The sequence below is a fragment of the Dendrobates tinctorius genome, unplaced genomic scaffold (assembly GCF_039654945.1).
Source record: "Dendrobates tinctorius isolate UK_male_01 unplaced genomic scaffold, ASM3965494v1 ptg000018l, whole genome shotgun sequence".
Taxonomy (NCBI): Eukaryota; Metazoa; Chordata; class Amphibia; order Anura; family Dendrobatidae; genus Dendrobates; species Dendrobates tinctorius.
In genome coordinates this window covers 17,919,453-17,942,598 of record NW_027361686.1, presented here as the reverse complement: position 1 = coordinate 17,942,598, position 23,146 = coordinate 17,919,453, and the positions used below count along the sequence as shown (strand labels likewise).

General features: G+C 44.3%; 1 protein-coding gene across 6 annotated transcripts in view; it reads right to left on the bottom strand.

Annotated features, from left to right (window-relative positions):
• The window catches only part of LOC141082566 (myosin-10-like), a 197,448-nt gene that overhangs the window by 19,105 nt on the left and 155,197 nt on the right, over nt 1-23,146 (bottom strand). For 4 of the 6 annotated variants that reach the window (XM_073566532.1, XM_073566537.1, XM_073566531.1 and 1 more), the window contains exons 16-29: nt 22,066-22,180; nt 16,886-16,954; nt 15,917-16,110; nt 14,965-15,086; nt 13,921-13,990; nt 13,578-13,738; nt 13,359-13,467; nt 12,566-12,697; nt 10,789-10,995; nt 10,433-10,570; nt 4,646-4,769; nt 4,353-4,524; nt 4,058-4,270; nt 657-801 (exon numbers count right to left, since the gene is read on the bottom strand). In XM_073566532.1, the coding sequence (XP_073422633.1) occupies nt 657-801; nt 4,058-4,270; nt 4,353-4,524; nt 4,646-4,769; nt 10,433-10,570; nt 10,789-10,995; nt 12,566-12,697; nt 13,359-13,467; nt 13,578-13,738; nt 13,921-13,990; nt 14,965-15,086; nt 15,917-16,110; nt 16,886-16,954; nt 22,066-22,180 (1,971 nt within the window). The remainder of the gene's footprint in view (nt 1-656; nt 802-4,057; nt 4,271-4,352; nt 4,525-4,645; nt 4,770-10,432; nt 10,571-10,788; nt 10,996-12,565; nt 12,698-13,358; nt 13,468-13,577; nt 13,739-13,920; nt 13,991-14,964; nt 15,087-15,916; nt 16,111-16,885; nt 16,955-22,065; nt 22,181-23,146) is intronic. The other 2 variants (XM_073566535.1, XM_073566536.1) reach the window with 1 other exon arrangement.

Below are 23,146 nucleotides of genomic sequence, written 5' to 3'. Positions count from 1 at the left end.
AAACGGATCCCTTTTTCACATTTTTCACGGATTGCAACTGACGTCAAAAAACGGAAGTGTGAAACAGGCCTTAGCGTTAATCCCTTTTTTTCTCCTATTTCTGTAACATTAAGTCCCTGTTGAAGATAATTATGGATAAAATTCATCCAAATCTAATAGAAGATTATTGACCTACGATCAGGAATTGGCAGCGCTTTGGACACAGCACATGTCCGCTCAGTCCAAAGTGCTGCCGTCTATTGAACGCAGGTGAATCAGCATGTGATCACTGAACCGTGCGGATTCACAGCGTTCAATAAATTCTATGGGTGAAATTTCTCTTGCAGAGACTCGCCTCTGGAAAGACGTGCCACATGTCCGTCTCTGCAGGTGATCCGCGGGCGTCTCTGGACGCATAGTGGACATGGGATTTCTTGAAATCCTATTCACTATGCTGAGACATCTGGACGCTGCTGGATGGACGCTGTACAAGTACGCACCGTCCAACCCGCAGCGTTTATTGATCGTGGGCACCTATCCTTACAAGTCTTACCAAGGTTTTATGCTACTCTGTGAATTGACTCACTCGCCTTAATACATGTCTGCCTCCTCGGTATCTGTGCTACTACTTCCTTTATCAATGGGAAAGTACTTTAGTTCCCAAATGTTATACTCACCCTCCTTGCTTGTTCAAGCTGTTCTGAAACATCCTCCAGAGCCTGAGTGTGCCGCTGACGCATTTCTACGATTTGAGCCTCGTGTACTTTAGATTCTTCTTCAATGTTCTTCTTCAGATCAGTCACTTCCTGTTCACGTTTTGCCCTTAAATATAATTTAAAAATCAGAATCTACTTGAATACTTTGTGCAGATATCCCACAAGAGGATGCAGGTAGACAAAAAAATGTTCAACTATTATGTTAAGGTTTTTAGGTAAGAAATAATGTTATGTCTCCGATGTGCATCGCTCAGTTCCAACCATCTGGACAAGGCACAGAACCAGTCTAAAAGTAATCAGGACCACGTAACCGATGACCCACTCAGCACACTTACAGGCTGGATAGGTCAATGAAGTTACCAGTGGGCCGCAGCTACATGAAGGCTACAGAACAGCACACATCGGAGATGTAACATTCATTTATGCTTCTTTTTTGCCTGCAAGAACCTTACACGTTTCCCACCTATATATGTCGGATTATAGATTGTATGACATTATACAGGTGGGAAATATATATATACAGCATACATATAATACTGCAGCACACTATAAGTGCTAGTGACCAGGCGACCACTCTCTGATGGGACCCCGACTACAAACAAGCATCTCACAGGCCAAAAAGCATGGTAGGTAGCCAATACCATTTAAAAAAACAACTTTAATTTGAGAATGGGAGCCAAGTATGGAGGCAGTCATCACTTCCAGTAGTATACGACAAAAAAAAACAAAAAAGACTGACCAGCATCTTTGAACAGAATAAAGTATGAAACAAATGCTAGCTGCTGTGACCGATATAGATATATATGGTATAAAGATATACAGTTAGGTCCATATATTCCGTATTTGGACAAAGACAACATGTTTCTAATTTTGGTTCTAGACATTACCACAATGAATTTTAAACAAAACAATTCAGATGCAGTTGAAGTTCAGACTTTCAGCTTTCATTTGAGGGTATCCACATTAAAATTGGATGAAGGGTAGAAATATATATTGTCACACTCAGGTCAGAACAGCCACCGGACAGTCCAAGGATTGCGATGCGCCCCCGCGTGAGCAATATGGACGTCTGACTGCGCCCTAAAAGTCTCAGCAACTTCCCAATTCGTCATCAGAGATGAAGCATGAATTCCCTGTGTACAGTTACAGGGAGCACCATTTTACCGAATAATAAGCAAGTCACGTGCAATTAATTTCAACTGCTATTAAGCATTTTCTTTGCAGGCCCATCATGGACGCACACCACCGGAATGTCAGACACTATGTGGGCCCAAGCCTAGGACTTGCTTCTAGTCTAAGCCATGAAGAGAAGAGTATTTGTAAGCAGTGAAAATCATGGTTATGTGAATTTATTTCCTTTGTGGCATGTATGTCTCAGTCCCCGTACCGCCACTGTCTTGCCTGTTCCTTTTACAGTATTCTCACTTATAGAGAGGCACATTTTCTTGGGAAATACATATTCTTCACAGACTTTTTGATGTGGACTGAATACTAGCGACCATACCGTCAAACCCATTTCTTCTACAAAGGTAGCAATCCTTCCTATCTTTTATTTTATATCTTTCTGTTTGAAAATTGCCCGACCGCCAATGTGATTACCCATATGCTTCCCACAGGGGCTGCCATCATCATCACATACAGTTAGGTCCATATAGAATTGGACAGAGACAACATTTTTCTAATTTTGATTCTAGACATTACCACAATGAATTTTAAACAAAACAATTCAGATGCAGTTGACGTTCAGACTTTCAGCTTTCATTTGAGGGTATCCACATTAAAATTGGATGAAGGGTTTAGGAGTTTCAGCTCCTTAACATGTGCCACCCTGTTTTTAAAGGGACCAAAAGTAATTGGACAATTGACTCCATGGCTATTTCATGGACAGGTGTGGGCAATCCCTTCGTTATGTCATTCTCAATTAAGCAGATAAAAGGTCTGGAGGTGATTTGAGGTGTGGTGCTTGCATTTGGAAAGTTTTGCTGTGAAGGAAACATGCGGTCAAAGGAGCTCTCCATGCAGGTGAAACAAGCCATCCTTAAGCTGCAAAAAACAGAAAAAAACAATCCGAGAAATTGCTACAACATTAGGAGTGGCAAAATCTACAGTTTGGTGCATCCTGAGAAAGAAAGCAAGCACTGGTGAACTCATCAATGCAAAAAGACCTGGACGCCCACGGAAGACAACAGTGGTGGATGATCGCAGAATAATCTCCATGGTGAAGAGAAACCGCTTCACAACAGCCAACCAAGTGAAAAACACTCTCCAGGAGGTAGGCGTATCAATATCCAAATCTACCATAAAGAGAAGACTGCATGAAAGTAAATACAGAGGGTTCACTGCACGGTGCAAGCCACTCATAAGCATCAAGAATCAAAAGGCTAGACTGGACTTTGCTAAAAAAACATCTAAAAAAGCCAGCACAGTTCTGGAAGAACATTCTTTGGACAGATGAAACCAAGATCAACCTCTACCAGAATGATGGAAAGAGAAAAGTATGGCGAAGGCGTGGTACAACTCATGATCCAAAGCATACCACATCATCTGTAAACCCGGCGGAGGCAGTGTGATGGCTTGGGCATGCATGGCTGCAAGTGGCACTGGGTCACTAGTGTTTGTTTATTGATGATGTGACACAGGACAGAAGCAGCCGAATGAATTCTGAGCTATTCAGAGCCATACTGTGTGCTCAGATCCAGCCAAATGCAGCCAAACTGATTGGTCGTTGTTTCATACTACAGATAGACAATGACCCAAAACATAAAGCCAAAGCAACCCAGGAGTTTATTAAAGCAAAGAAGTGGAATATTCTTGAATGGCCAAGTCAGTCACTTGTTCTCAACCCAATTGAGCATGCATTTCACTTGCTAAATACTAAACTTCAGACAGAAAGGCCCACAAACAAACAGCAACTGAAAACCACCACAGTGAAGGCCTGGCAGAGCATCAAAAAGGAGGAAACACAGCGTCTAGTGATGTCAATGAGTTCAAGACTTCAGGCAGTCATTGCCAACAAAGGGTTTTCAACCAAGTACTAGAAATGAACATTTTATTTCCAATTATTTAATCTGTCCAATTACTTTTTGTCCCTTTAAAAACAGGGTGGCACATGTTAAGGAGCTGAAACTCCTAAACCCTTCATACAATTTTAATGTGGATACCCTGAAATGAAAACTGAAAGTCTAAACTTCAACTGCATCTGAATTGTTTTGCTTAAAATTCATTGTGGTAATGTCTAGAACCAAAATTAGAAAAATGTTGTCTCTGTCCAAATATACATAGCCCTAACTGTACGTAATGATAAGCACATGAAGAGTCACTTATTAGCTTATTGCCGCTGCAGCCCTACTGGTCACTCTCACCTAAGTTCTTGCTGTGTGGCAGTAGAGTCTAGAGTGTCTTCAAGTTCCGACTTCAATGCTTCCAACTCTTCCCCTAGGTCTCGCCGCTGCTTTTCTGCTTTTGCCCTTGCAACCTTTTCAGATTCCAAGTCTTCATGAAATTCTGAGATCTGAGATTGCAGTTCCCGGAGCTGCTTCAGTAAATTATTCTTTTGACTTGCTTCTTCTTCAATCCTACATGGGGAACAAGACTAATTAAATACTCCTATCTGTAAACATTAGGAGTAATGAAGAGACGGCGCACTGATTCGGTTACCTGGCGAGCGCGGCTTGCAGCTCCTCTTCCTTACGGGCCAGTTGTTGTTTTAGTTCCTCAATTTGCTGTTGAAGCTCTAAAATCTGATCCTGTAAATCTGATGTTTCTCCATCCAACTTCCTTTTCACTTTTTCCATCTCTTGCCTGCCCTTTTCTTCTTTCTTTAGACGATCTGAAATGTTTGTCATAAACATTAGATAATATTTTGCTATTAGTTATTATTTTTTAGTAAGGAACACAAGTGCTGAGCATCTCATGGCATCTAAGCCAAACTATTAATGGAGATATTGTACCTTCCATATCGGCAATGACGGCTTCATACTTGGTGCGCAGTTTGCTTAGACTCTTTATTTTCTCCTCTTCTTCAGCCATGTTTGAAGTAAAATCAGCAATTCTATCCTCCATCAACTTCCGTTCCTGTTATAATAAAAAGCAATAAATTGTTGTCTAGCGCATTGTGTTGTATAAATCAAGTAAGGTTTTCTCTGTATTGCCTGTGTTCACAGGCCTAGTGCAGTCAATTGTGATATCCATGCCAACTTGTCATGGTTAGGACATAGTTAATGTCCTGTTCTCGCAGGGTTAACTTTTGCCGGCCTCTCTTTGGATTTGGGAGGGGTATTTATACTCACTCCAAACTAGCATTCTCTGTCAGTTATACTGCTGTTCTGGTGTGTCTGACCCCTGGTGTGCGTGTACTCTGCGTTGTTTGTTTGCTTCCCGTGTATGACTCGGCTTGTTCCTTCACTCTGTACTCAGTCTCTCATTTAGGTACCATTGTCTTTTCTGGTTCTGACCTCCTGGCTTGGCTATCGTTACTCCGTTACAGTTTACCCCTATTGTACCGTCTAATGCCCGTTCTGGTTTTCTGATCTATTGCTACGTCCTGACTATCCATTCTGTTTAATCCTTTGGTACTGTATTGCTATCTCGTGCTTTGACCTCAGCTTGATCTGGTTTCTGTCTCTGTCTATGCCCCTTGGTAACATTGTCCAGTAGTTACCTTTCTAGGAGTTTCCCTGCAGCTCCTAGCTCTGTGGAGCTTAGGCCACGCCCCCAGCAGTCACGTGATTCAGGTCCTGGAGCATGCATTGTCACCACTGCTGCCCGCTCCGCAGACATCTTTGTGCACAGTCTTTGTACTCAGGACACGCGCTCTGGCTCAGTGAGCAAGTGCAGTGCGGTGTTCCTGACATTATAACTGACCGTTTCAGTTTTTTTTTCCTCTGAAGAGAGAAAAAAAAAGTGTGTGTTATCTTCAAGGATCCCATACAAGCCTTGGCTGAGCAGGTCAAGCACCTGACCCAAATGTTCCATAAACCCAATGTGGAACAGCACACGATGGCCCATACCCAGCAACAGTTGGTGGTTACTGTGCAGGGGGCTGTCGATGCAGGGGTTTCTAGTTCTGGGGGTAGGGATGTGTCATTAGCGTCCCCCGAAGCTCCGGTCAAATTGCTCGACCCTTTCTCAGGGGATAAAAAGGAGTTCAGGTCTTTCAGAGAAGGAAGACAAGCTTTTTTTTTTCTCTAAGGCCCCGCTCCTCCGGGGATGAGTTCCAGAGGGTGGGGGTCATTATTTCCCTACTTCGGGGAGCTCCGCAAGCATGGGCTTTCTCTCTGTCTTCCTCTGCTCCTGAACGTATGTCAGTGAACTTGTTCTTTGAGGCTCTGGGGAACATCTATGATGAGCCTGATAGAGTGCGTCTGGCTGAGGATATGGTGATGAGTGAGACACAGGGGAGGCACTCTGCTGAATGGTTCTGCTCAGAGTTTAGACTTTGGACCGCCGAAGTACCCTGGAACGACGCCGCCCTGAGGGGGTTGTTTCGCAGGGGCCTTTCTGACCGTCTGCAGGACGCTCTGGCATTACATCCGCCTCCTGATACCCTGGAGGATGCCATGATGCAGGCGGTCCGTATGGACCGGAGACTCCGTGCTAGAGGAATGATGCAACAAGAGTCTCCCTTGTACCCCAAATTGTGTGACACTGCACCTGTATCTGAGCCCATGAAGGTTAGGTCAGTCTCGGTTAAGGAGAAAGAGAGAAGGCACCGTAGAGACAACATACTATGCTTTTACTGTGGAGCCTCTGGACATTGGAAAAGGAATTGCCCCTCCTGCCCTTCTTCAGAGAAACCATCAGAGAAACGACTGAGTCTGGGCAACAATCGAGGAGGTTGTCCAGACTCCCAGGTACATTTTTTCTCACGTACAAAAATGGTGCTCCAGGTTGAATTGGAAATTGCTGGCAGTCCTGTTATGACCACCGCCTTTGTTGACTGTGGTTCCTCCATTAATCTGATTGATGCCCAAGTTGTGACTCTTAATAAGATAGGGACAGTCACGTTAAAAGACCCTGTTAAAATTGTGGCTGTGGATTCATCCCCTCTTACCCGGGATGGAATTTGTTTTATGTCTGAAGTTTTTTCTATGAAAGTGGGTTCCACTCATGTCGAAAATTTAAGTTGTTTCATTATGAATAATTTGCCTGCAGGACTGGTATTGGGAATGCCCTGGTTGCAACGCCACAATCCTCTTATTGATTGGGTGAAGGGGGAGATCACCCGATGGGGATGTAATGATAATGGTCTGTGTTGTAACCCGGTTCCTTTTGTCAATCCGATAAAATCCATATTTGTGTCATCTGTCGGTCTGGAGGGTATTCCGGAGTACCTGAGAGACTTTAAAGATGTGTTTTCCGAAAGCGAGGCTGAGGCGCTCCCACCACATAGACCATATGATTGTGCTATCGATTTAGTACCTGGAGCCAAATTACCCAAGGCTCGTTTGTTTAATTTGTCCGGGCCTGAGCGCCAAGCTATGAAAGAGTACATTAAAGAAATCCTTCGCAAGGGGCATATTCGGCCCTCGGTCTCACCCGTGGCAGCGGGGTTTTTCTTTGTAAAGAAAAAAGATGGTGGGTTGCGACCGTGCCTCGACTTTCGAGAACTGAACAAAATTAGTGTTAAGAACACGTACCCTCTCCCATTGATTCCTGATCTATGCAATCAACTCACGGGGGCCAAATGGTTTTCTAAGCTCGATCTACGAGGGGCTTATAACCTTATAAGGATCCGGGAGGGGGACGAATGGAAAACAGCGTTCCTGACAACTGAGGGGCTGTTTGAAAACCTGGTTATGCCCTTTGGCCTCACTAACGCTCCTGCGGTTTTTCAGATCTTTATTAATGTTGTTTTTTTCTAACTTGATTGGACGTTACGTAGTCATTTACCTGGATGACATTTTGATTTACTCTGAGGACAGTCAGTCACACTTGCATTATCTGCGTACGGTGCTTATGAGACTCCGGGAGAACCATTTGTACACTAAGCTGGAGAAGTGCTCATTTTTTATGCAAGCACTGTCTTTTCTGGGTGTAATTGTATCCGGGGAGGGATTCCGCATGGATCCAGGGAAGGTTCAGGCCATTACAGATTGGGTGCAGCCTCATGACCTGAAGGGGTTGCAGCGATTTCTGGGCTTCGCTAATTATTATAGGAAGTTCATTAAAGGGTTCTCGCAGGTGGTAAAACCCTTGACGGACCTCACTCACAGGGCCCCTCTACCCTGACTAACCTCATACCCTGTGCCTTTTTCTCTAAGAAGTTCTCTTTGGCCGAGAGAAACTATGATGTCGGTAACAGGGAATTGTTAGCAGTTAAATTGGCCTTTGAAGAATGGATGCATTTTTTGGAGGCGGCCGCTCATCCCATTAAGGTGATCATCACTGATCATAAAAACCTGGCCTATATCGAGTCTGCTAAGAGATTGACCCCCAGACAGACTCGGTGGGCACTTTTTTTTTCTCGATTTCATTTTACCATCACGTTCCGACGAGGGTCTAAAAATGTAAAGGCAGATGCCTTATCCCGAAGTTTTGCTTCTATGTCCCCTCCAGAACCTCCTTCCTCCATTCTTCAACCGGGAGTGGTTGTAGCCGAAATCTCCTCTGAGTTACAGAGAGATTCTGGAAGCACAAGCTCCCAGGAATAAACCCCCAGGTAAATTGTTTGTACCCAAACAATTCCGTCCCACACTCCTTCAAGAATTTCATGCCTCTGTGTTAAGTGCACACCCTGGTATTGCAGCTACCCGGGGGGCAGTAGCTAGGGGTTTTTGGTGGCCCTCTATGGGTACTGATATAAAAACGTTTGTGAATACTTGTGGGGTGTGTGCGCGCTCTAAAAGCTCTCAGGTCCGGCCGGCCCGGGAATTGGTGCCTTTGCCAATTCCGGATAAACCATGGACACACCTGTCCATGGACTTTATCACTAACCTTCCACCTTCCAAGGGCAACTCAGTGGTATGGGTAGTGGTTGATAGATTTTCTAAGCAAGCCCACTATGTGCCATTACCTGCATTACCATCCGCTGAAACCTTGGCCCACTTGTTTATACAGCACATTGTTCGACTGCATGGAGTGCCTGTGAACGTGGTGTCAGACAGGGGTGTGCAATTTCTGGCCAGGTTTTGGAGAGCGTTTTGTATGAAGTTGGGGGTCACGTCATTCTCCTCTGCCTATCACCCGGAATCCAACGGACAAACGGAACGCACCAACCAGTCATTGGAGCAGATTCTGAGATGCCTGGCCTCCTCCAGACAGGAAGACTGGTGTGAGGTATTATTACCCATGGCAGAATTTGCATTCAACTGTCGGATTAATCAGTCTACCGGAAAGTCTCCCTTTCTGGTCAATTATGGGTTTGTTCCGCAGTTTGGGGAATTTTCCCGTATGGATTCGGATTGCCCTTGTGCCGAGGGGATGGTACAACAATTAAAAATCCTCTGGAAGGAGGTACAGGGGAACATCTCCAAAGCCCAGAAGAAGTTCAAACATTTTGCAGACAGGAGGAAGGGGGTGGTTCCTGCGTTGACAGTGGGGGAAAAAGTCTGGTTGTCCACCCGTAACATCAAACTTAAAATACCCTCTATGAAGTTGGGCCCCAAATTTATTGGCCCATACAAGATTGTAGAGGTGATCAACTCGGTGGCATACAGATTATAGTTGCCCACCTCCTTCAAAATCTCTAACATCTTCCACAGGTCCCTACTAAAACCTGTGGGGACAGTTAGAGAAGATCCCTCATCTGTGGCTCCACCAGTGTTGGTAGCAGGTCAACTGGAGTACGAGGTAGGGCGCATCGCTGATTCGCAGTGGGTGCGCCGGAGACTTCAGTACCTTATCCATTGGAAGGGATATTCCGTTGAGGATCGATCGTGGGTTCCGGCCAGTTCGGTGCACACTGATCGACTGGTGCAGGCTTTTCATGCCAGGTACCCTGAGAAACCTGGGGGTCCAGTGGCCCCCCATTAAGAGGGGGGTACTGTCATGGTTAGGACATGGTTAATATCCTGTTCTCATAGGGTTAACTTTTGCCGGCCTCTCTTTGGATCTGGGAGGGGTATTTATACTCACTCCAAACTAGCATTCTCTGTCAGTTATACTGCTTTTCTGGTGTGTCTGAACCCTGGTGTGCGTGTACTCTGCGTTGTTTGTTTGCTTCCAGTGTATGACCCGGCTTGTTCCTTCACTCTGTTCTCCGTCTCTCATTTTGGTACCATTGTCTTTTCTGGTTCTTACCTCCTGGCTTGGCTATCGTTACTCCGTTAGAGTTTACCCCTATTGTACCGTCTAATGCCCATTCTGGTTTTCTGATCTATTGCTACGTCCTGACTATCCATTCTGTTTAATCCTTTGGTACTGTATTGCTATCTCGTGCTTTGACCTCAGCTTGATCTGGTTTCTGTCTCTGTCTATGCCCCTTGGTAACATTGTCCTGTAGTTACCTTTCTAGGAGTTTCCCTGCAGCTCCTAGCTCCGTGGAGCTTAGGCCACGCCCCCAGCAGTCACGTGATTCAGGTCCTGGAGCATGCATTGTCATCACTGCTGCCCGCTCCACAGGTATCTTTGTGCACAGTCTTTGTACTCAGGACACGCGCTCTGGTGCAGTGCGGTGTTCCTGACACAACTATTATGTTGTACCAAATTGATGGTCAAGACTTCAGTGCAGGACCTCTTATTATTTCTGTATCTCAACCATATAATCCACGGCGCCTGAGTGCGCCTGGTTCCCATACCTTAATGAGTTTGGCATTTTGGTCTTCCAATAGGAGAACATCTTCTTCCAACTTCTTAAATTTCCCCTCTGTTGTTACTTTCTCCAGCTGCAGTTTCTGCCGAGCGGCCTCCTCTTCCTCCAGCTGCTCTTCCAAGTCCTGAATATTACAAAGAACATCAGAAATTGGATACATTTAATATAGTGAAGTCATTCTGAATATTCTATATGTATAATGGTATATATATGTAGCTACGTCTATGATAACTAAATATACGTTAAAGTCTAACAATACGACTGTTCTTGTCCCAATATAACAGTGCCCCCTGGGGAGCAGACGTGCTGCAGGCCACGGTCCGGCTCCTGCTGCGGCATTACCTGCACGTGCTGCTGCGTCTTCTTCTTCTCATTCTGCAGCTGTAGATTTCGCTCTTCCTCTTCTTCCACCCGAGACTCCAAGTCATGCAAGATTTCCTCCAGCTCCTGCTTCTTTGCTGCCAGTCTTGCACGCATTTCTTCTGCTTCGGCAAACAGTTCAGTCTCTGCTTGAAGCTGTTCAGCCAGAATATTCTTTTCTTCCACCAACTAGAATAAGGAAACATGAGAAAAATACATTATCATCTTTAAAACCAAGACTTATGTCCTGGAGAATACCACCTCAAGGATGGCGCTATAGTATGAGACTGTAAATGGCCGAGATTACAGGATACGGAGTGCAGCAGTACTGATTAGCAGCAGTACTTTCCTGAGGTTTTGTGCCGAAAACAATGGTGGCACATTGATATGATATGTCTGACCAACGGTGCTCCTCTGCAATGTAAGAACGTTCTTCATAGTGCCATGAAGGTTGGGAATAGGGAAAACCAGGTAAAACACATTTTATGATAAAATCCCTTAAATTGCAGGTTAGGACAAACTATAAACTGTACTGGACATACGTAGATGGCTTTAAACCCCATTTACAACATTTTTTTATCAAGCTATTGTGTCTAAAATAGAAAATACAGCAACCATGCAAATAGCTTTGATCACAAAATGCTCCTATTTTTTTACCTACAGCTTTAACCCCTTAGTGACCAGACCTGAATAGGGGATTACTGAGTGTTTTGCAGCCAGAAACGGAGAAGGCAGACGCGGTAGTGAACCCAAACTGCAGTCCCCATGCTGTAAATTTACAACGACCCAGGGTTAAAACCCAGGAACAAGCATCGTACACTTATGGCCAGTTATAAACGTATATACATTTTCAAAATCTAGAGGATTTTCAGTGCAAATCCCACCCCTAGCAATACGTAGGGTAACGTCCACTGCAATTCTGCTGTAACATCTGCATATAACACATAAGGATTCAGTGTTAGGGATATCCATATCCAGCCCGAGCTTTGGGCGGCAGATTTCCTCTGGGTGCAGCCTGCTTCTTCAGTCATGTGTCAGGCTATGTGCACATGACAACATTCAGGGTCCTCGAGCTTTTCTAGACAATGCCACTTTAGGAAAGTGCCAGGGGCATTTTTCCAAAATCAGTTTCACTGGCAATTTTGCCATCATTTTTGCAGTGTGCTCACAGACGGAGGTGTGTTTTTTTCTATAAGATATAGTAGAGTTGGCGAGTGGCTTCCCAGCAGAAACAGCCCGGAGAGTGAACATGCTGCTTCTATAAACGGCTTCATGGTTTTTGAAGCCTGAAGTGGTTAAATGGAGTAAGAAAACACAGAACAGCACAGAATTGTTCATTCATGGGGGCGATTTTGCAGCGCCTGAAAAAGGAGTGTGCACATAGTCTTACGTTCCTCCAAAATCTCCCTCTCCCACTGTCTGCTGGTTAATAAGAAGGAGGGGCAGAAGGCACAGACTGCACATTGCTGGTCGCACTCTGTGACCACATCTATACAGAACCGCAGGGTCAGTCACTTCATTTTTCATTTTCATATGTCGTTCAGTAATAAAAATAAAATTGCAAGTGAAAGAAAAGCCTTTATATAGAAAATGTCTAACACTATTTCTGAATAGCTCACATCATATAGTACAACATGGCAGCCAGCAATCAGCTTCACCGCAGCTGCCAGAGCGTCCACCAGCAAAACTAGTCTACAGTCTGCAAATGAGGGTCCAAAGACAAAGAGCCATGGGGGTCCTACTGCTCTTCCGCTCTCACCTGCTGGAATTTGCTTCCCATGTCCATAAGTTCCCGCTCGGTCTGCAGATGGGAATCTTTGACCTTCTGCAGCTCGACTACCTTTGCCTGCATTACTTCATCCTGCCGTGTTACTTGTAGTAAGGGCTTCACCTTCAGAAAGAAATATTTATACTGTCATTTATGGAAACAAATATTTGCATATTAGTTATTACAGTTATTAACAGATGAAGGAAGAGAATTTAGACAGAGGAGCCTGGATGGAAAACTGTAGGCCGCATATATCCCAAAGGTCAGGAGATGGCATGCTTACAGGGTGAAGTCACCATCACGGGGCTAATCAGATCAACCATCCATTGGCCACAAAAAGATAACTGCTAGATAGTGGAAACTAACCCCATCAGTCTAATCAACTGTGAACGGAGCAGCAGTGCCCAAGCATAGCCACCACTCCACTTGAATGGGGGATATGGGACCCCATTCTGGAGATCAGTGAGGGTCCTATTGGTCAGTCCCAACTAACAATTATGACATATCCTGGGGATAGGTGAGAACTTGCTATACCCCTTTAGTGGGCATGGAGGAGCACCTTTGAATGTTTGATCCACAGTCATGCAAAACGCAGGGAACAGTGGCCATGTAACCTAATCTAGTCCCTGTATACTTACCCGCACGTGTGTATGTGTGATTATATATATATGTGGTGCCACAAACACCATGGACTCGAGAAGAGACACAGCTCCAGTCTTCTTTATAAGTGACAACACAATGGCGCGGATCCTGAAAACTGGACAGGTGAAATATAACTACAAACCTTGGTAAATAATCGCCACCATTGCCAATGTCTCAGCTTCAGGTACGCAGCGCAGTTTCTCTGAACCACCTTCAGTGCACTCATTTGTTGCTGTCTTCTTGAGAAAGCTCTGAGATGAAGAAAACATTTTCAATGTATTATTCAGCTTGTAAAACATAACCACATATACTATGGCTGGCAGAAGGCAGGTGTCCCATGAACCAATATGCTATAACTCACTTCCTGGCCAGGTAGCCTCTGCAAGCCGCCTGGAAGAGGACAATTATATCTGTGATCTTCAGATCTCGCTCTTCTTCCAGGTGAGCCAACACTCCAGCCCGGAAGAAAATTTTACTCTGTCCTATGCGGTATAGATTGGGGTCCAGCTCCAAAGCCTTGATCTGCAAATCAAAAAGGTATATAAAAGTCACATAAAATGGTTCTTCAAAAGTCCTAGAAGCTTTCATTACAATTCTTGGATGAAGTGTACTGATGAGATAGATATCCACCATCTGCTAATGCTATCCTGAAAAGCCACCAGATCTGGTTACATAATTGGTGTATAAGTGAAATACATGCTCACCATTATTGCACATGCTTGTTTGCCATCCATGAATCCTTTGGGGATAGCATTTGGTGTCAGGATCTCATATCTTAAAAAAAAAAAAAAAAAAAAAAAAATTTTTGCTAGTTAAAACATTTAAAATGACTTTACCGGCACTTGAAATCTGCACCGCGCTTGCAGCTGCAACTTCTACACCAATAGCTATTACAAGCATAGTAAAAAACAGTGGTCGCTACAAAGCTGATGGTCCTCTAGTCCCCCCCATGGGATGCTCCACCTTACCGTGGCAGCTCCAGAACACTAATGTGACCAGCAATGTCACATGAGAACTTGGAACTAAGTTCAAAACCATAAAAATTTCAATCGAGGTATTATTCTTCATATCTTTATTATTTTTTTCCCTGTGATACGTTGTAAGCTGAAGACCCTGTGTCATAGTCAAAATGCTTCACAAGCTACAAACAATTTGAGAATGATGAAGTAAAGCGATTCCCGCCATCGCCATAGCTAGCATTAGTGTTTAGGGGGTCCTGTAAGGTCTTTTTGGTGATAATATGGCCACTACAGTTCATAAGTGGCACAGCCCTCATGTACTGGCATCACCGATCAGCTAGTGGGGAAGGGAGTACGGCAAATGACCTCTGAAGCCACCGCCTGGAAGCAGCGGTCACGCGCCAGTAGATTAAAACAAAGACTAGGAGGACCACTAGAAAAATCAATGCTGGATCAGGGCTAGGGTTTGAGAAGAAATCATGTGTACTGGAAGCACCTTATACAAATGTTTGAAAACCTGGATAAATGCTTTGATGTGCAGGTGGCCTTGGCACATTGTATGCTGGCATTGTAGGCAATGTCACGACTGAAGAAGATAACCCACCGGTGTGACAAGGATCCATTACATAGATTTCCAGGTGCTGGTAAGCTAGCCAGGCTTGTGTGTTGGCTACTAAGGCCAGTATGCCAGGTATGCCCTGAGTGGCATTAGCCAAACCGATAATGTCAAGAGCTCTAAAAGTAATTATATGCTTGCGTAAAAATACTGAAAATGAAAGATGCAGTTACCTCTGTCTGAACTCCTGGAAGATGATTCTATTTGGAAAGCCTTGTCTACAGATTCGGATCCCTTCTAGGACCCCATTACAACGTAACTGGTCAAGCACCAAGTGAGGCTCCAGTTTTCCAGCCTAATGAATAAAGATAATAGTAACTTCAATCACAGTGCATACTTTTACTAGGAGGAACTAGAACACTCTACATTTCCTATCATTTTCCCATGTGTTTGGGTCATTAAACTGAAGTGTGAAGACTGCAACCAACAGTGGTCACTGACCAACTGCAGCGCTCATGTAAAGCCCCCTTCACACATAGTGATATCGCTAAAGCGTCACCGATTTTGTGACGCAACAGCGACATCGCTAGCGATCTTGCTACATGTGACACTTACCTGCGACCTGGCCCCCAGCTGGATATCGCTGATCGCGCGAGAACGTCCTAGTCCATTTTCTCATCGCCGGCGCTGACGAGCGATGCATGGACGCAGGCGGAAGACGTCAGCAGAGCTACGTGTGACAGGTAAGTAACAACCGCCGCCAGCTGCTGCATCGCTGGTGAGATCTGCCTGTTTGGCAGCTCACTAGCAACCATTTAACGATGCACCAGCGATCCTGACCGGGTCGTATCGTTGTCGGGATTGCTGGTGCATCGCTAAATGTAACAGTACCTTAACAGACAAGCTGGGGGATAGAGCACCGCAGACCTTTGGTCCAGGTGGTAAGAATGCTTTTTTTTTGTTATTTTATTAGCGATACTGAAAAGGGGTGTCCCATCGCTGAACACCCCTTTAGCAATATGCGCTATAATAAACCCACTATCGCCAGTATGATGGAATCATTAGTGAGATTTAGGACAAAGGCCTGCATGTAGCAAGGTGCTTGCACCGGCTTCTTTTCTGCACCAAACTCTAACATTTTTCTGATAAATGTATACATAAAAGCACAAAGTTAGATGCTCTTACCCTCTTTTCATGGTTGGGGATAATACAGCGGACAAAGTTGGGATTGGTGTTTCTTAGTGTAGACATCAGCTTAGACAGAGATTCCTTGTAGAGTTGTCCGACTGTGCGGAACATTCCTTTCTTAGTCTTGTAGGAAGACCCGAAGGACATCTCGGCCATGCCACTCATCTGGTCCAGTCCAACAATTCTATCCACTGAAGGCAAATCAGTGAGAGTGATGAAGACGACACACACGAAGGTCTAAAATAACTCACAGATCTGGAGCTCCAAATATTACGTCTCTACTGTAGGCATGTCAATTACTCCACCATAATAATGACACAAAATGGAGAATGTGTGAGCAAGCACGCATCCGAACATTATACAATGATCACTCTAGGAGGTAGATACAGACTATAGAAACATCCTTCTCATACAGGGATGTGATACAGCACCCAAATGTCACTTGGCACAAGACAACACACTCAAAGGCAGGCTACATTTCAGTATTCCTTGGATTTCAGGGTGGAGACACTTTTTATGTAACTGTACAAATTGCAATTCTCTAAAATATAGTTCAGAATTACCCCTATATAAGCAGGGCTGGAGCAATCACTGCACTGCCATTGCCCTGCAGACACTGTTATAGCAGAAGACGAACAGCCGTCATGGCAGCCTGTATTCTGGATACAATACTGATACTCAGGACTTCAGGATGGGTCCTCGGAAGAATATGCAGGCTGCAGTCCACCTTGGCACCACACTGCAAAGCTTGTAATGCAATCCAAACTCTGAGATATTTAATGTAACATATTATGGAATACTGATAATTATGTATCGCTAATAAGTCTCAGGCTATATAGCATGCCTTCAGTAAGACAGTAAGAGGGAAAGTCAGAGTCAAAAGCAATGATGCAGACGGGGGAAGCATTGCATGCGCGAGTCATGGACACTGGGGATGGAGAACAGACAGAATAACAGATCACCTACTTTCACCGGGGCCCTGTGGCAGCACAGCGTAGGTGTCAAAGAAATAAACCGCCTGAATATTCTGGATATCTGAAGAAATATAGCATTGCCAGGATGGGAAGGGACATTTTATGTAAAGTATGAAATGGGAAAAGATAGGGTCATAACATTATATGAGAATTTAAAATAAATTCCCCATATAGGTGGCAATATGGGAAAATTGTAAATGCCACCATGGGAGAGATATGGGAATCAATATATGTGTCAGTATGAAATATTAGTGGGTTTCAGTATTGGACAATTGTGGGTATGAATATGAATGTCAGCATGGGATAGTACAGAGTGTTAGGATGGATTAGTGGGGGTATCAGTATGGGATAGTACAGGGTGTTAGGATGGAATAGTGGGGGTATAAGTATGGGATAGTACAGGGTATTAGGATGGATTAGTGGGGGTATCAGTATGGGATAGTACAGGGTGTTAGGATGGATTAGTGGGGGTATCAGTATGGGATAGTACAGGGTGTTAGGATGGATTAGTGGGGGTATAAGTATGGGATAGTACAGGGTGTTAGGATGGATTAGTGGGGGTATCAGTATGGGATAGTACAGGGTGTTAGGATGGAATAGTGGGGGTATAAGTATGGGATAGTACAGGGTGTTAGGATGGATTAATGGGGGTATCAGTATGGGATAGTACAGGGTGTTAGGATGGAATAGTGGGGGTATGGGTATGGGATAGTACAGGGTGTTAGGATGGAATAGTGGGGGTATCAGTATGGGATAGTACAGGGTGTTAGGATGGAATAGTGGGGGTATCAGTATGGGATAGTACAGTGTGTTAGGATGGATTAGTGGGGGTATCAGTATGGGATAGTACAGGGTGTTAGGATGGAATAGTGGGGGTATCAGTATGGGATAGTACAGGGTGTTAGGATGGAATAGTAGGGGTATCAGTAAGGGATAGTACAGGGTGTTAGGATGGAATAGTGGGGGTATCAGTAAGGGATAGTACAGGGTGTTAGGATGGATTAGTGGGGGTATCAGTATGGGATAGTACAGGGTGTTAGGATGGATTAGTGGGGGTATCAGTATGGGATAGTACAGGGTGTTAGGATGGATTAGTGGGGGTATCAGTATGGGATAGTACAGGGTGTTAGGATGGAATAGTAGGGGTATCGGTAAGGGATAGTACAGGGTGTTAGGATGGAATAGTGGGGGTATCAGTATGGGATAGTACAGGGTGTTAGGATGGAATAGTAGGGGTATCAGTAAGGGATAGTACAGGGTGTTAGGATGGAATAGTGGGGGTATCAGTAAGGGATAGTACAGGGTGTTAGGATGGATTAGTGGGGGTATCAGTATGGGATAGTACAGGGTGTTAGGATGGATTAGTGGGGGTATCAGTATGGGATAGTACAGGGTGTTAGGATGGAATAGTGGGGGTATCAGTATGGGATAGTACAGGGTGTTAGGATGGATTAGTGGGGGTATCAGTATGGGATAGTACAGGGTGTTAGGATGGAATAGTGGGGGTATCAGTATGGGATAGTACAGGGTGTTAGGATGGAATAGTAGGGGTATCAGTAAGGGATAGTACAGGGTGTTAGGATGGAATAGTGGGGGTATCAGTAAGGGATAGTACAGGGTGTTAGGATGGAATAGTGGGGGTATCAGTATGGGATAGTACAGGGTGTTAGGATGGATTAGTGGGGGTATCAGTATGGGATAGTACAGGGTGTTAGGATGGAATAGTGGGGGTATCAGTATGGGATAGTACAGGGTGTTAGGATGGAATAGTAGGGGTATCAGTATGGGATAGTACAGGGTGTTAGGATGGAATAGTGGGGGTATAAGTATGGGATAGTACAGGGTGTTAGGATGGATTAGTGGGTGTATCAGTATGGGATAGTATAGGGTGTTAGGATGGATTAGTGGGGGTATCAGTATGGGATAGTACAGGGTGTTAGGATGGAATAGTGGGGGTATGGGTATGGGATAGTACAGGGTGTTAGGATGGAATAGTGGGGGTATCAGTATGGGATAGTACAGGGTGTTAGGATGGAATAGTGGGGGTATCAGTATGGGATAGTACAGTGTGTTAGGATGGATTAGTGGGGGTATCAGTATGGGATAGTACAGGGTGTTAGGATGGAATAGTGGGGGTATCAGTATGGGATAGTACAGGGTGTTAGGATGGAATAGTAGGGGTATCAGTAAGGGATAGTACAGGGTGTTAGGATGGAATAGTGGGGGTATCAGTAAGGGATAGTACAGGGTGTTAGGATGGATTAGTGGGGGTATCAGTATGGGATAGTACAGGGTGTTAGGATGGATTAGTGGGGGTATCAGTATGGGATAGTACAGGGTGTTAGGATGGATTAGTGGGGGTATCAGTATGGGATAGTACAGGGTGTTAGGATGGAATAGTAGGGGTATCGGTAAGGGATAGTACAGGGTGTTAGGATGGAATAGTGGGGGTATCAGTATGGGATAGTACAGGGTGTTAGGATGGAATAGTAGGGGTATCAGTAAGGGATAGTACAGGGTGTTAGGATGGAATAGTGGGGGTATCAGTAAGGGATAGTACAGGGTGTTAGGATGGATTAGTGGGGGTATCAGTATGGGATAGTACAGGGTGTTAGGATGGATTAGTGGGGGTATCAGTATGGGATAGTACAGGGTGTTAGGATGGAATAGTGGGGGTATCAGTATGGGATAGTACAGGGTGTTAGGATGGATTAGTGGGGGTATCAGTATGGGATAGTACAGGGTGTTAGGATGGAATAGTGGGGGTATCAGTATGGGATAGTACAGGGTGTTAGGATGGAATAGTAGGGGTATCAGTAAGGGATAGTACAGGGTGTTAGGATGGAATAGTGGGGGTATCAGTAAGGGATAGTACAGGGTGTTAGGATGGAATAGTGGGGGTATCAGTATGGGATAGTACAGGGTGTTAGGATGGATTAGTGGGGGTATCAGTATGGGATAGTACAGGGTGTTAGGATGGAATAGTGGGGGTATCAGTATGGGATAGTACAGGGTGTTAGGATGGAATAGTAGGGGTATCAGTATGGGATAGTACAGGGTGTTAGGATGGAATAGTGGGGGTATAAGTATGGGATAGTACAGGGTGTTAGGATGGATTAGTGGGTGTATCAGTATGGGATAGTATAGGGTGTTAGGATGGATTAGTGGGGGTATCAGTATGGGATAGTACAGGGTGTTAGGATGGATTATTGGGGGTATCAGTATGGGATAGTACAGGGTGTTAGGATGGAATAGTGGGGGTATCAGTATGGGATAGTACAGGGTGTTAGGATGGATTAGTGGGGTATCAGTATGGGATAGTACAGGGTGTTAGGATGGATTAGTGGGGGTATCAGTATGGGATAGTATAGGGTGTTAGGATGGATTAGTGGGGGTATCAGTATGGGATAGTACAGGGTGTTAGGATGGAATAGTGGGGGTATAAGTATGGGATAGTACAGGGTGTTAGGATGGATTAGTGGGGGTATGAAGTATGGGATAGTATAGGGTGTTAGGATGGATTAGTGGGGGTATCAGTATGGGATAGTACAGGGTGTTAGGATGGATTAGTGGGGGTATCAGTATGGGATAGTACAGGGTGTTAGGATGGAATAGTAGGGGTATCAGTATGGGATAGTACAGGGTGTTAGGATGGAATAGTGGGGGTATAAGTATGGGATAGTACAGGGTGTTAGGATGGATTAGTGGGGGTATCAGTATGGGATAGTATAGGGTGTTAGGATGGATTAGTGGGGGTATCAGTATGGGATAGTACAGGGTGTTAGGATGGATTAGTGGGGGTATCAGTATGGGATAGTACAGGGTGTTAGGATGGAATAGTGGGGGTATCAGTATGGGATAGTACAGGGTGTTAGGATGGATTAGTGGGGTATCAGTATGGGATAGTACAGGGTGTTAGGATGGATTAGTGGGGGTATCAGTATGGGATAGTAGTGGGTTGTTGGAGTGGGATTATTAGGTATCAGTATGGGATAGTACAGGGTGTTAGGATGGATTAGTGGGGGTATCAGTATGGGATAGTACAGGGTGTTAGGATGGATTAGTGGGGTATCAGTATGGGATAGTACAGGGTGTTAGGATGGATTAGTGGGGGTATCAGTATGGGATAGTAGTGGGTTGTTGGAGTGGGATTATTAGGTGTCAGTATGGGATGGTTATGAATGTGGGACAGTGGTGATGTGAGCAATAGTCGGTATATTAGTTTAATATGTAAAATATAATCATAAGAGCAGAATACAAAGCAGTGCAGGTAAAGAGAGATTTCAGGATGTACCAATATTATTGTGTAGATAAGATGGTGTTTAAGGAAAGAATAAGGAAGGAAAAGCAAAGCGAACGGAGAAAGTTACATTGTAGAGGATAGATACAGTGTAGTCAAAAAGGCAGGAAATTAGTAACAGAAAGTAGATTAGTTCTATATAATACACTAAGCATTACACATCACAGACATGATATCATCTACCTGCTAGAGGCAATACTAATCGTAATATCGAACATAGCTCTACAGCTGATAAAGAATGGATACATGAGCTGCCCACTGTGAAAACTGTGAAAAGGTAAACCACAAAGACCATGATATTGGGGAACCCTTAGAATGGATCATCAGAGACATCCCACCGACCAACAGAATGCTATGGCTAATTAGGATGCCGTACCAGGCACAGCCATGTATACCTTGCAGGGTCGGGGTGCACAATGGACACACCTTCATTCTGGTGATCAGTGGAGTTCACAGGAGTCAGTCAAACATTGGTGTCTATGGTAAGGACAGGCCATCACTAAACATGACCTTTCACCAGGACCAGAGTGGAAAGATTTGTTCTAATTTTATTCCAGTCGTTTCAGAGATTACCGTTTTGTTTTTAAAATCTGCCATTTGGTTCCACAATTATGTCTTCACCAACGGGGTGTGGCAAACAGGTTACATAGGGGCGTGTCTTACGGCATCCTTGTATAATTATCTTGCTAGCCACACCCCCTTGTAAAGACCAGAAAATGCAGCATAAAATAAAAGGCCCGCATCTTTAAAAACATATGGTGGAATAAGAAAAAACAAAAGATTGAATACTCAGCAAGCAGGGGGAATAAAAGAGCAAAAACTGGACTCTTTTACACCAGTTACCGTTCTCCTTTAATTCTCCTAGCACTCACCATCTTTCCAGAGCTCTCCTGTGAATTTATCGGTGCTCTGGTGAAGGAGAGTTGCAACATTGTCATTCAGAGGATCCATGTTCTTCATCAGCCATTCGTCAGCTTTGTAATCCACCTATCAACACCAAGAAATGACATGATCATGCACAACACTTCTCTACAGCTCTTTCAATAGTCCGAACAAAACCAAAATAAGTGATGCTGCCTGCTGACAATGGACCATTCCCATAGACATCCATAACATGTTCATTGGCTATGCTGTAAACATCTGATCAAGGTCTACCATTGTTTTACGTGGAGGTGCCGGGTTGTTGCGTTCAAGTTGGAGAAGTGCACACTCACTGCAATATCGCTTTGTTTTCTACTAACGATAATCAAGAGGAACTGGGGGCACTGCTAACTAACCATCAGCAACGGTAAAGAAGATGATTGTGGGTAAAGAAGCCAAGGGCAAAATGCACATCAGGGCGGGGGGGAAACTTGACTGATCACCCACAATCATCTTCTTTACTAATCAGGACATTGGAGACTCCTGTGCACAGGTAATACATTTACATCTTATGTGAAATATTGCTGTAACATTCATTTAGCAGATAGGGTTCTTGTAGTTTTCAGGATTTATCCCATGATGCTTTAGACACTATTTACCCTTGATGTTAATATTTATTGTACACTTAGGTCTTTTTGTTGATTCCATTGTGACGGGCAGTCCATTTATTCATTTTGATATTTATTGTGGGCACGGTCTATCTGGTCCCCTTGGGTATTTTTTGTGTATTAATGATCTGTGTCTTTTATCATTTATTAATAAAGTTGATTTTTTAATCTTTACATTGGTTCTCTTCGTTTGGTCGGCTGGTTAATTTCAGTTTTGACCCTTTGGTAATTGCTGTTCATCCTAGGGCGTTCTCTTTGTGTAAGCATCATGTAAAGTGTATAGGGGCTCTTACTTATTTCAGCTGGGCTAATCACAGTAACACAAAACTGTGCACAAAGAGCACCGAATGACCTGGCCTGAATTAGACTCACAGGTCCAGGAATGGTGGATACTTTTCAATCCTTAGAGCCTGCAGCATATTTT